This window comes from Natrix helvetica (assembly GCF_964273705.1).
Source record: "Natrix helvetica genome assembly, chromosome: 7".
Lineage (NCBI taxonomy): Eukaryota > Metazoa > Chordata > Lepidosauria > Squamata > Natricidae > Natrix > Natrix helvetica.
The window spans coordinates 14,618,846-14,632,748 of NC_138558.1; the positions used below are offsets into that span (position 1 = coordinate 14,618,846).

General features: G+C 41.4%; 2 protein-coding genes across 2 annotated transcripts in view; one reads left to right on the forward strand and one right to left on the reverse strand.

The window, feature by feature from the left end:
- The window catches only part of LOC309395467 (E3 ISG15--protein ligase HERC5-like), a 42,132-nt gene extending 28,711 nt beyond the window's left edge, over nucleotides 1-13,421 (forward strand). Inside the window, exons 16-24 of the mRNA XM_081959731.1 lie at nucleotides 772-876; nucleotides 954-1,061; nucleotides 5,952-6,095; nucleotides 7,797-7,963; nucleotides 8,774-8,840; nucleotides 10,039-10,121; nucleotides 11,374-11,557; nucleotides 12,090-12,189; nucleotides 12,850-13,421. Coding sequence (XP_081815857.1) covers nucleotides 772-876; nucleotides 954-1,061; nucleotides 5,952-6,095; nucleotides 7,797-7,963; nucleotides 8,774-8,840; nucleotides 10,039-10,121; nucleotides 11,374-11,557; nucleotides 12,090-12,189; nucleotides 12,850-13,064 — 1,173 coding nt within the window. The 3' untranslated portion in view covers nucleotides 13,065-13,421. The remainder of the gene's footprint in view (nucleotides 1-771; nucleotides 877-953; nucleotides 1,062-5,951; nucleotides 6,096-7,796; nucleotides 7,964-8,773; nucleotides 8,841-10,038; nucleotides 10,122-11,373; nucleotides 11,558-12,089; nucleotides 12,190-12,849) is intronic.
- Nucleotides 1,436-2,446, reverse strand: PIGY (phosphatidylinositol glycan anchor biosynthesis class Y). The gene has a single exon (XM_081959732.1). The coding sequence runs from the start codon at nucleotides 2,379-2,381 to the stop codon at nucleotides 2,166-2,168; it is 216 nt and encodes a 71-aa protein (XP_081815858.1). The 5' UTR covers nucleotides 2,382-2,446; the 3' UTR covers nucleotides 1,436-2,165.
- Nucleotides 13,422-13,903: the final 482 nt, after the last annotated feature.

Consider the following 13,903-nt stretch of genomic DNA (forward strand, 5'->3'; position numbering starts at 1 on the left):
AGAAGCAATGGGTGGAAACTAATCAAGGAGAGGAGCAACTTAGAACTGAGGAGAAATTTCCTGACAGGTAGAACAATTAATCAGTGGAACAATTTGCCTCCAGAAGTTATGGATGATCCAACACTGGAAGCTTTTAACAAGAGATTGCACAACCATTTGTCTGAAATGCTATAGGGTTTCCTGTCTAGGCAGGGGGTTGGACTAGAAGACCTCCACGGTCCCTTCCAACTCTATTATTCTATTCTATCCCTTTTTTATTCATTTCTATCAAGAGAGAGAAGTATTTTGCTGGAGATATCTTAAAATTAATATGGAGTTTGCGGGCCATTTACATCAATACTGTGGACTGAACATGAAGTTTAATGACATGGTCTGTGCCTATTGTGCTAGATAATTGTGGGTTCTGAAAAGCAGAGTTTTAAGCAGGGATTAACACCATTCAGGCAGAAAACATTATAATCAAGGACCGCCCCTTCCCAAGGAATAAATCACACACCCTCACCCAAACTGGCAGAGTAAGCTTATATAAGCAAGCAATAAACCACACACACTTGCTCTGATAATGCTATCTAGTTGGGTAATGAAACATCTGCAAGCAAAGAACTAAGATCAGAGAGCACCAAGAACCACACAGTTTAGCCATGAGTTACAGATATTCTATTAAAATGGTTGCCTTCATTATGGATTGGATTCAGTGGCCTTTATTCTTGAGCTATAATGATTAAATGGGTTTTGGTTTAAATCACAAATAATTCCTCTTTGTTATTTCAGTTGGCTTTATCTTTGTTCAGCCAATTTCCATTCATCTTGAATCTTGAAGATAAAATTGTGGTTCATGAAACAAATTGCAAAATGCTGAACTTGGAATGCCTAAGGGTATGTATACCTAGGAACAGACTGCAACATTAACAAAATTTGCCAAAATGACTTGTAACCCACTTGTTCCATCCTAGAAATACTATCCAGTCTCGACAATGACTGTAAGGAAGCAGTACTTACTACAGGATACCTGGCACTATCTAAGAAATGCAGAAGAAATTTGCTTTCAGCGATTTTTTCAAGTAAGCATCCAATTTTGTATATCTATAATCAAGCTACGATTAAGTGACACATATGTTATAAGACAGTGAAAGGCATTTGCCTCTCAACTGAGAGGTAACAATCTAGAGCAGGCCTGTCAAACTGGTGGTTCGTGGGCCCACGCAGGCCACTACCGCCCTACCCCCGCAAAAGCAAAAAAAACCATGTGACACGATCAAGGTTGACACCCGTGATGTAGAGGCTCATTTTGGTATGGAAGCAACTGCAGTGTTGGAGTAATTCTAGCTGATACTTCATTTCGATGCTTTCCTTATAAAACCTGAATAGAAATATTGTGTACTTTTAAAAAAAGGTTTCGCAGCATATATAAAAATACAATAGTAAGTATACAAAATACATAGGCACTGCAGATGCTTTATTAGAAACCATTTCCTATTCAATTTCATTATTTTTCATTTAGCGTCAAGTTTCATGACCCAACACTCTATTTGTGGATCTGAATTCAAAATTCTGGGTCTGCGCAGAACAACAGTGCAGCTTCATCAAAGAGAAATCGAGTCTAACATTACATTGTCAGTAAGCCAATAACTCTACATAGTATACCTGTGACCATGTTACACATTCAGAACTGAAATATATTTGAACGTTAGTATTCATTCAGAGCTTTTAATCTATCAATTTGACAAAGCACTATTTTGCACTCAGTCTATATAAACAATTGTCTGTAATCATCAAGTAACGAAACTGCCTTTTGGAATAACACTGCAGAATTTTTTTTTCACCGAAGACTAGAAAAATGACATTTCCTACACAAGCAGACACATCTAGACTGTTTTGTCGCATGCCTAAGATCCTTCACTGAGAGAATATTTGCCTGTATAACTTCATATTGCTTCCTTGATTTTTGTATTTGATTTCTTGTTTGAAATTCCCGTGGGCTTTGATGCTACTTCGGTACTGTAGGCATGCCTTAAAAGGCAAGGGACTTTTCAATTTGCATGGATGTACTTGCATCTGAAGATAGTTAGCTTCTGTTTCATTTCAGGTGTACTGTAAGGATCAGAATATTCAGAAAGCTTCACTCCATTCTTTATTTTAAGAGGCTTCTTAGGGTTAAGCACAATCTAGTTGTGGCGAAAAAGTTTAAGGCCCATCCAGGTCCAAAGATGGAAAAATACATAAACTGGTATTGTAATTGGAAGCAGCAGGCTGTAGAAACATATGCTTGTTGTACTTGTGCAGCCCTGGGGGAAGTTTTCATCTACGCTGGCTGAATAGAAGAGGCCAGCTAAAGACAACAGCGGGACAAGTACAGTCATGGTAGGAAACGAGGGAAACATCTTCCTCTACTTGTCTTCCAACTTCTTTCCAAGAGTATAATCTTCTAGGTTTGTTCAGGTTCCGTTTCCTGTATTTTTACAAATGGCCCCTTAGAAATCCTTATCAAGATAACTTTACATAGATTTTCTTTCTTTCTTATATTGAGTGGTTTCTCCCCCTCCTAATCGCCAATAAAATAATGGCATTCTACATGTTGGGCTGCTCTGCAGCTTTGCACTGAGCGACTTTGTCCATCCATGAATTGACACACAACTAGGGAATTTATGTCAGTTAATTGAAGTCCTTCCCATTCAGGATCCCCCTTGCAATGTATGCATAGTTCCTCTTCTCCCAAGTGTTGAGTGTCCCTCCCAATAGCCTGTGCTAGTTTACTATTTATGTATATAGTATATTTCTTAAATCAAGAACAATAATAAATCTCATGAGTCATTATTTGCTGTATTTTTAGAATGCCATTATTTTATTGGCGATTAGGAGGGGGAGAAACCACTCAATATAAGAAAGAAAGAAAATCTATGTAAAGTTATCTTGATAAGGATTTCTAAGGGGCCATTTGTAAAAATACCATGACTCTTTTGAACCAACTATTAGAAATAGGAATTATTGAACTGTATTAAACTAATGATTGAATTGAATAATCTATAACATGCAAGAGATTTCATGATTTGATAGCTCTTACATGAAGATCTGTGAAGGAAATAAGATGCTTCTGACAGAAATGCTTACTCCTTCCCCCTTCCCCAAAGTCTCAGATAGATAGACAGATGATAGATAGATAGATAGATAGATAGATAGATAGATAGATAGATAGATAGATAGATAGATGATAGATATATATAGAGGTAGATAGATAGGTAGATACTGATTTAGAGATAGATAGATAGATAGATAGATAGATAGATAGATAGATAGATAGATAGATAGATAGATAGATGATGATGATAGATAGATGATAGATAGATAGATAGATAGATAGATAGATAGATAGATAGATAGATAGATAGATGTAGGTAGATAGAGATAGATAGATAGATAGATAGATAGATAGATAGATAGATAGATAGATAGATAGATAGATAGATGATAAGAGATAGGTTGGTAGGTAGATAGACATAGGTACGTAGGTAGGTAGATATTGATTTAGAGATAGATAGATAGATATAGAGGTAGGTAGGTAGATACTGATTTAGAGATAGATAAAGATTGGGGGAGGACTAAGCATTTATCTGTTAGAAGCTTCTTATTTCTTTAATAGAATAATAATATTTCTATTTCTAATAAAGAAATAAGATGCTTCTAACAGATAAATGCTTACTCCTCCCCCAGTCTTTATCTATCTCTAAATCAGTACCTACTTACCATCCATCCATCCATCCATCCATCCATCCATCCATCCATCATTTCTATGAAGCAATTAACCTATATTATTAAGCATATAAATACCTATACTTCGTAAACAGTTCAATTCCAAACTACTGGGAAATAAAATAGGGAAAGGCGGATAGGATGAGTTTCCATCCTGGCGGGGAGCCGCCGCCTTGGACTACATAACCCATTGCCACCAGGGAAGGCGTGCTGGCCATGGGAGAGTGGGCGTAGGCCGACGCGCTCGGCAACCGGGGCAAAAGCCGCGACGGGCAAGCGAGACCGGGCGGAGGGCAAAACAAGGGCAAAAGACCTGAGCGGCTTTTTCGACAGGGGACACACGAGGATCTCCAGCAGCCCGGCGTCGAAGGGCGGCCTTTGCGGTCCTTGGCCGGTCGTTTCCCCTCCGTTCTCCGCCGCCGTGCAACCCGCCCGGCTAGCCCGCAGAAGCCCCTGGCGCGGGATGCGAGTCAGAAGCCGCAAGCCGGGTAGGGTGAGCATGATTCGCTGCGGAGCGCGAAAGGTCGAACCAGGCAGGAATTGGGAGCCGCCTTTGCGGAAACTCCTTCCGGGGCAGCAGAGCGCTTGAAAATAGAACACCGGTATACTTCTTAAGCACTATGCCTTTGATTCCGGGTGGGGTTTGGTCTGCCAGTTTTCCTCCTCAAAGCAGTATTTGAATCTGAATACCTGTGGAGGATGGACTTGGGCGGTTCGGGAGAGGAGGAACGAGATGGCTGGGGAGACCGGCAGCCCAGTTTAGGTGGATTTACCGCAGCCAAGGCTTTTGTGGAAGCACCTTCTAAGTTCAAGTCTTTTGCAACTTTGAAGACGCTGCAGCCTTCAACTCCCAGAATTCCGTGGCCAACATGGCGGCTGAGGGAATTCTGGGTGTTGAAGTTCACAAATCTTAAAAGTATGCCAAGGATGAATCCCCCTGGTTTTTAAAGTGTCCATGTTAAGAAAAATATTCACAGGAAGCTGAATTGAACCTGAGTGACAACAGGAAAAAGATTCAGCCAGGAAACTTCAATTCCCAGAATGTTATTTTATTTTATTAATTTGTTTATTTATTTTGTCAAGCATATATTAGAAAACATATAAGTATAAACATGATACATCATGGATATGATGTATCCATTTGAATACATGAAATGGATACAAATAAATGGGGACAGTAGGATAGGGACGATAGGCATGTTGGTGCGCTTATGCGTGCCCCTTACAGACCTCTTAAGAATGGGGTGAGGTCAACCGTAGACAGTCTTAAGGTTAAAGTTTTGGGGGTTTGGGGAAGAAACCACAGAATCAGGTAGTGCATTCCAGGCATTGACCCTCTGTTGCTGAAGTCATATTTTCCTAGAAGTCAACACGAGAGCTAGGGAATTCTGGATGTTGAACGCCATACATTTTCAAATTGCCTAGGTTGGAAAACACTGTTCTAAATAAACCAATAATATTTTACATGGATCTCTTTTGTTGTTGTTTTTGGGTTGTTGTTGTTTTGGTAAGGTGAGGTATCAATTGAGTAAATCCTGATCCTGTTTGTTCTTCCTGAGAATTTAACTGATTTCTGGTGTGTGTGTGTGTGGTGTGTGTGTGTGTGTGTGTGTGTGTGTGTCACAATTTAATTTTGGCAATTTTTTTTCTATTTTAAGGATAAATTGAGAGGCTTTGGTCTTGAAAGGCTAGCATGTCTGAAACAGGTTTCGCTGTTTCAGGATCTTCTGAATAATTTAGAGTTATAGCTTTTTGAGGGACGCTGTGGCTCCGTGGCTAAGACGCTGAGCTTGTCGATCAGAAAGGTTGGCAGTTTGGCCGTTCGAATCCCTAGTGCCGCGTAACGGAGTGAGCTCCCGTTACTTGTCCCAGCTTCTACCAACCTAGCAGTTTGAAAACATGTAAAAATGCAAGTAAAAAAAACAGGAACCGCCTTTGGCATTTAGTCATGCCGCCACATGATCACGGAGACGTCTTTGGAGACCAATGGCTCTTCGGCTTTGAAATGGAAATGAGCACCGCCTCCTAGAGTCAGGAACGACTAGCACATATGGGAGAGGGGAACCTTTACCTTTATAGCTTTAATTCAGAGGAAAAAAACTAGTAAAGATGTTCTGATTTCTGAGCAACCAGAAATATTTTTATATTTAGTTTATCAGTCTAAATTAGTGTAAATATCTGGCTAATTTTACTTAATTCTTCAGGTGTATTTTGAAGGAGAACCTGATATCAAGTATGGGGGCCTGATCCAGGATTTCTTCACAATCATCAGCAGACAACTGTGCATTCCAAAAGCAGAAGTATTTAGGCACTTTGAAGATTCGCACCGTATTTGGTTCTCTCATGAGGTATGTACATGTATATATGTACTGCATTTATTTATGCTTTTTGCTGTTAGCTATAAAAATAGGAATTACTTTGGAGGTAATTGATCTCTTTGACTATTGACTTTTCAATAGAGGCTAGAAAATATGCATGATTGTCCCGTAAAAGAGATGGGAGATGATTGCTGTCCTCTTTTTGGCATTGTCTAGTCAGAGATAAATTATTTGTAGTCCTGGAAATTTGTTGTCCATCTAGCTTTTGTGGATAGCGGGTGTTGATATATTTCTCCTCTATTAATGGGGAAATTGTTAGCATTAATAAATGCTAGATTTGATCACCATCTGATGAAACTTAACCGTTTCAGCTTGTAATATGGATATTGCATCATGCTGTATCTTTATTTTGGTGTGAAAAGATATTCCTATTAAAAAACTATGAAGAAACAATATAGTAGAAATCACACAAGTAGATTATGCAAGTGAAGTGTTCAGATGTTGGTTTCCTTTATTATTTTTGCTTTCCTTTTTAGAATCAAGAGTCATGTGCTTTCCATTCTTTCCTAGTATGGATAGGCCTCGATTTGAAATACTTTGTTTAGCAACCATTCAAAATGACATTGCTGAAAAAAATGACTTATGACCATTTTTCACACTTATGACCATTGCAGCTTCCCCATGGTCACTTGAACAAAATTCAAACACTTGGCAACTGACTCATATTGCAATGTCCAGGGCTTGCAATGTTCAGAGGTCATGTGATCAAGTTTTGCAACCTTCTGACATGCATGGAGAAGCCAGGTTCACTTAACAACTAAATTAACAACTCACTTAACAACTGTGACAAGAAAGGTTGCAAACTGGAGCAAAACTCACTTAACAAATGTTTCACCTAGCAACATTAATTTTGGGCTCAACGGTGGTCATAAGTCGAGGACTACCTGTACAGGAAGAACTATAGCTTAATGGCAGATGACTTGCTCAGCAAGATCTCAGGTTCAACTCCTGTTGAAATATCATAGACCAGGGGTGTCAAACTCGATTCCATTGAGGGCTGTGTTCGACCTCGTGGGGCCAAGTGGGTGTTACCAGTGTGGATATGACCAGCTCGATGTCCTGCAGCCCGTATGTGGTCCTCCTGGGCTCTGTTTCTGTCTGTGATGGCCTCCTGCAGCCCCCTGCCAGTGAAAACGGAGCCCAGGAGGGCCACGGGCTGCCCTTCTCAGCTCCGTTTTTGCTGGCAGAGGCCCCATGGGCCAGTCCTTCGTTGTTTCCAGGGCAGCCCTGTGGGCCTGATCTAAGCACCCCATGGGCCGGATTTGGCCCGCGGGCCTTGTGTTTGACACCTCTGTGATAGATGAAAGGGCTCACAGTCCTTCAATGTTTGTTAATGTTAGCAGGGCTGAGATAGAGGGAGCCATAATTAGAATGCTTCTGAATTACGCATTCAGCAGAGGCCCATTTTTATCCTGCACTTATCTGAGGAGTCCCTATGCCTATAAGGATCTACATTGCTGGAGAAAACAAAGAACAGCCAGAGAGAAAACTGGCAAGCAGAGTTGTAGAAAGGGGATATAGGCAGGCAACCTCTTGCAGCTAAAGCCGAGTCATGGGAAATGAGTTTGAAATGGCATAGAAGTCTCAGAAATACAACATTTATTTTGCAAGTAGGCGCTGATTCCTTTACAGTGTATTTCTCATTACTTGCATATTGATTTTTCAAATTAGGTATCCACACAGGAAGACATATATTTTTTAATTGGGAACCTGTTTGGAATAGCTCTCCAAAATCAGATGATAATTGCTTTGCCCTTCCCTCTTGCGTTGTTCAAGAAATTGGCAAATATAGAGCCAACGCTGGAAGATTTAAAAGAACTCTCTCCTGATGTTGGACGGTATGGCATAACATTATTCTTCAGAACCATATGGTGATAGTTGACATTGCCCATCAAGTGCTCTTCTTTTTCCTTGATCCAAAATTGCTTGGATGTACACAAGCTGATAGGCGGCTCAGTGGCTAAGATGCTGAGCTTGTCGATCAGAAAGGTTGGCAGCTCGGCGGTTCGAATCCCTAGTGCCACGTAACGGAGTGAGCTCCCATTACTTACCCCAGCTTCTGCCAACCTAGCAGTCCAAAAGCATGTAAAAATTCAAGTAGAAAAATAGGAATCACCTTTTGGGGAAGATAACAGCGTTCTGTGCACCTTCGGCGTTTAGTCATGCTGGCCACATGACCACAGAGTCATCTTCGGACAAGTGCTGGCTCTTCGGCCTCGAAATGGAGATGAGCACTGCCCCCTAGAGTCAGGAACAACAACAACCTTAGCCTACACAAGCCAATATTGGAAGCTAAACCAAAGTCTGTCCTGGTTGATACTTAAATGAAAGACATCTGAGAATCAGGTCTTGGCTAGACTGGGACATTTAAAAGAAGAGCGAAGAAGGCAATGCTTAACTAGCTCTGCAATGCTGCCAAGAAAAGTGCAGGGATATAACCCCAGGAGTTGTTCTTGACGTGAAGTCTCCTTTATTTTCTCCATTTAGAAACGGGATGTCAGTCTTAGTTTAACTGAACGGAGACAAAAACTAGGCTGGAGGCTTAAGATTATTATTAAGAATCAATTTCTGTTAAATGGGAATAAATAAGCAAATTATTTTACTATTGGGGGAAGCAGTTTGTGTCACTTTATTCTTTTCCCTTTTAGTTCTCTTCAGCGTATACTGGATGAACGCTATGACGACAACCTTAAAAACATGATGTTGGATTTCACGGTAGGACAACCTGGCTGGGTTAAACCAGCTTTTCTCTACTGCCACTCTTGAAAACATCAGAGCAAAAGATAACTTCAACTGACTGTTACATAACACTGCATGCTCTGCAATAGTGGTGAATATCTGTAACTCGGGTGTTGGAAGAGAGCAGGTTGGTTTCCTAATGTTTCGTTACAGTGTCAGTGTTGGTGTTATTCTGCTTATAAGGGCCTCCCAATGACCCTCATCTACCCAGCACAAGACCTTCACCTGACATGACTCACACCTGACCCCTCATGACCCATGACATCACTGGACCCTCTGGATCTTTGACGTGACGCTCCCATCAAAAGGCCTACTGACCACACAAAGCCCTCATAAGCAGAACAACACCAACGCTGACATTCCCTAAATTCCACTGAAGATGTTACATAGCCTGGTAACAAAACGTTCAGAAACCAACCCACAATCTCGGAGAACGAACCTTCCACTGCTCTACAGTTTCTAGTTGTCTTGAGAATGTCAGGTTGGGGAAAACTGCTACATTATAATGTCATTTCCTTGAGTTCAGGTTCAAGTGGTTGTTTGAGCTCATCCAATTGTTATTTGGCCAAACCATGGTTTAATGTAATTTTTTTTACTGAATTTATGCTAAATATCTATGGAGGTTCTGAGCCATCCAGGTCAGGGTTGTCTCAAGGGTGCTTCCCCCCCCCCCAAGTTTACAGATTAACAGAGTTGGATGGGACCTCGTAGGTCATCTAGTCCAACCCAGCCGACAAAGTTTCCTGGACTATGTTTTTTCTCGACTGAAGAAATGAAGAAAAAGACATTTTGCTTCTCATCCAAGAAGCTTCATTGGTTCTGATAGGATAGTGGGGATATCATTTGTGTCCCATGTTTGATGTGTATGCCATTTTTTCCACACAGCCATAGTAATCAATTGCAGTTAGAAACTAGCTTGCTGCCTTAAGGATGATGATCAATCAAGTCAACTAATTTTTGCCTGGAAGTTCCAGAACTGACACCCAAATACAACATGAAGTCCTTTCTCTTATTATCACCTGCCTTTTCCAAAGTGTCTGACAATGATATGAAATACCAGCCCTACTAATATGAGGGGAAATGTTCATTTCTATAGTTCACCCATCTGCACAGAATGCCTAATGTTCTGAAAACAAACCATCCATACATATCTTATACTCTTATTGTTATGCAGGTAGGTGAAGAGTGTAAAGGATCCAGAACTGAGGTTGAATTGAAAGAAAATGGTGCCAACATACCTGTTACTTTATACAACAGGCAAGTTTTCCCAGGAATGGGTTTGTTCGTTGACATTTAATTACAATTACCTTTGGGTAGAATATAAATTTTCTCAATGACATTTTAACATAGAATCTAAACATAGTTTAATAGGACTTGGCTAATTTAGACTCTTGGTAGAAAAGATCATTCTCTGTTGGAGAATGAAAATCTTAAAAATCTCCCGTCAGCTAAAGTTATTAGATAATGATAATTCTGTAATTATCGTTTTCACCCTGAACGGCCTCCTACAGCACTTTACCAGCCAAAATGGACCGGTAGGGTGGGAGGCCCCTGTGCGGCCCGTTTTCACCCTCCCCGGCCTCTAGCAGCACTCTGCCAGCCAAAAACAGGTTAACTAACCCTACCCTAACCCGCACCCAGCCCGTTTTGGCCAGTAGAAGCACTGCGGGATGGTCCTTTGAATATTTTCAGGCTGGCCCTGTGGGCCGGATGTAAACATCCGTGGGCCAGATGTGGCCCGCGGGCCTTGAGTTTGACACCCTCCTGTAAGATATTCAGTGGTGTTAATAATTTTATAGGTTGAAGTAGTAGGTTTCCAAACTTATAAATTCAGTATCAAAAGAAAATCAAACCTGAGGATTTTTAATTCCCAAATCAGTCTTTTAGACTACTACTGATTTATTGGTAGTCTTCAACTTTTGACTGTAATGGAGCTTGCTCCTTAAGGTCACAAGTGATGGTACACTTTGCTTAGCAACCTCCATCCTTGCTCTCTCCAATGTTGTTAAGTAGAGCATGAGGTGCCTCAGGGGTAGGGGAGGCCTAGCGCAGGTCCATTTGCCCTGGGTCTCCCAAGGCTTCCCCTACCCTGAGGCACTACATGCTTCGCTTTCTATCCCTCCTCTTCCTGCAGATCTTGGGCTTGCTTCCCATCCCATTCTCCTCCCCACCCTGTCATAATCTCTCACTTAATTTCTTGTAGATCTCAGGGAAGTTCTGGAGATCACGCTGGAGGAGGACAGCAGGTTGCTCCACACCTTAGCATCCATAGGCCGCATGGGTCTGTCCCGGAAACGAGAACCATTTTTTGAGCAGCTGCAATGAATTTTGGCTGAACCAGAATTGTGCCCATTTCCGGGACAGAGCGCCGTAGCCTAGGGATGCTGCGAGTTGGGAGCAGCCTGTACTGTTCCCTCTCCCTCAGACTTTGCAAGTCCATAGTCACTCTTCTTTGAGCTGATGTTTGCTTTTATAAACTACTAAATAACCAAATTGCACCTATTTACAGAAAAGAATACGTTGATGCTTATGTGAATTACATATTTAATGATTCCGTGAAGAAGCAGTTTGAGGACTTCGCGCGTGGATTTCAAAGAGGTTGCCCAAGTACAACGTGGAAATTGTTTCTTCCTCTTGAGCTCCGCAATATCCTGTTTGGACATACCACATACAACTGGGACCAATTAGAAAAGGTAGAATGTGCTCCTCTGCCTCAATCCTTACATTACTTGTCTTTATTCCAGTGTCCTTGTGGAAGTCTTCTTATTGTTTTTCAAATTTGCAGGAGTGCTGAATCTTGGACATAGAATTTGATCAATCCTTAAATATGTATAAATATTGCACATTTAGGACTACCTGTATAGATACTGTGAGCTGATCCATACTGAAAGCGCTGCAAAATATATAACCGTGCTGGATTTCTTATGTCTAATAACACTGAAAATAAAGGCAGAATGTGTCGTTTGACCCATGAATATTAATCAGCAAATGTCCCTAAGGCCAAAATTGGGAGTTGGATCCCAGTCCAATGTCCGTCATTTCTCAGGTTCAGAAATGTTTGCAGTTAGCTTTGAGTCTCTCTAGTTTTAGAGACACGGAGGGAGAGGGGCAATTGTTTGAAGCTATGTTTCTGGCAAAAGGAATCCTTAGCACTTCAAATGCAGAGTGGCCTTAGATCCTATCCAGAACCATTAACAGGGAGATTCATGTTTATTCTCTCTACAGAATGCCAAATACGAAGGTTTTGAAGAGTCAGATGAAACCATCAAGAATTTTTGGACAGTGTTTCATGACCTTCATGAGGAAAACAAGAAGGATTTTCTTGGTAATAACTATTTCTTTCAAAAAAAAAACTAAACAAGATAATATCATTATTCTAAGAAGAAGAAAGAAGCCAATGATCATTGATGTAGAAACTCTGACAGGCAGCTTAACATGCAATCATAGGGAATATAATCACAGAATAAATGTGTATATTACATCAATTCCTCAAAAAGGTACAGATGGAAAGAAGATAGGGAAAGTGAACCTGTTATCTTCTCAGCGCTATTGGGAAAAATATTAGTGCTACCGTATTTTTCAGAGTATAAGACGCACCTTCCCCCCACCCCCAAAGAACGTGTTGGTGCCTCTTATACACTGAATATACCCATTTTTGGGCCTCCCGATGCCCTGTCCCCCAGCCTCCAGAAGCGCTCTGCAGGCTTCAGCAGGGCTGGGGGACTGCAAAAATGCCAGTTTGTGCGAAAAACGCCCCATTTTTCTGGCTTTTTTGCCTTCCCCTAGCCCTGCTGAAGCCTGCAGAGTGCTCCTAGGAGCCAGAGAGGACAAAAACCTTTGTTTCTTACTTACCTCTTCGAAATCTTGGTGCGTCTTATACACCGGTGCATCTTATAAACTGAAAAATATGGTAAACAGAGTAAGACTAGGTCCCTAAGTGATGTTCTTACTACAATGCATTGTTTGATTTCTGTTCCCTCTTCAGTTTTTCTCACAGGAACTGTTCACATTCCAGGAGAAGGGATGGACGATTTCTCCATAACTATTATTGAGGTAGATGAAGTCAATCCAGACCAGGCATTCCCCAAAATTCACAGTTGCAGCAAACGTTTGTATCTCCCGAGATACAGTGATAAACACATTCTTAAAAAAATGTTAATGTATCCTATTGAGAACTTTAAAGACGTTGGCCTGGCCTGAAAGCCAGGTGTGGTCTTCATTCTGCTATGATACTTGGACGTTTGGTTCTTACGCCCAGGAGGGCTAGAATATTTAAATTCAGTATCCTGCATCGCCACGCAGTTTTCCTGAGTGATCTTGAACGAGCCCGTTGACATGATGGTAAAAGAGCAATGAGCCTTTGTGCAGACCAGTGATTCTTGAAGAAAGAAAGAATAAATAAATAATTATGTAACCTGGATGTGTGCTCTATTTGTCTTTGGAGAAGAGTGATAGCTTGATATAAAGATATTATAATGAAATAGTATATCATTGCATTGCAATTCCTATCCTGTGTAGTAAGGTAGAGGTTCCCCTCGCACGTATATGCTAGTCGTTCCTGACTCTAGGGAGTGGTGCTCATCCCCGTTTCAAAGCCGAAGAGCCAGTGCTGTCCCAAGACGTCTCCATGGTCTTGTGGCCAGCATGACTAAATGCTGAAGGCGCACGGAACACTGTTATCTTCCCACCAAAGGTGGTTCCTATTTTTCTACTTGCATTTTTACATGCTTTCGAACTGCTAGGTTGGCAGAAGCTGGGACAAGTAACAGGAGCTCACTCTGTTACGCGGCACTAGGGATTTGAACCGCTGAACTGCCAACCTTTTTGATCGACAAGCTCAACGTCTTAGCCACTGAGCCAACACGTCCAAAACTAGAGCAGCATAAATTCGGGGGGGGGGGGGGCTCTTCATACAAAAAACAGGGTAGGGGTTGCATGAGCTTCAGCCCACTCTGGAAAGGGTGCATGGCCTCTAGGCACAATTCAGAAGTTCCCTTCCCGTAACTATAAAAGATGGAGTGGAAATCCATAAAGCTTTA

Excerpts from the sequence above, each read along its gene's own strand:
- PIGY (XM_081959732.1), bottom strand. The coding sequence starts at position 2,381 with ATGTTTCCCTCGTTTCCTACCATGACTGTACTTGTCCCGCTGTTGTCT.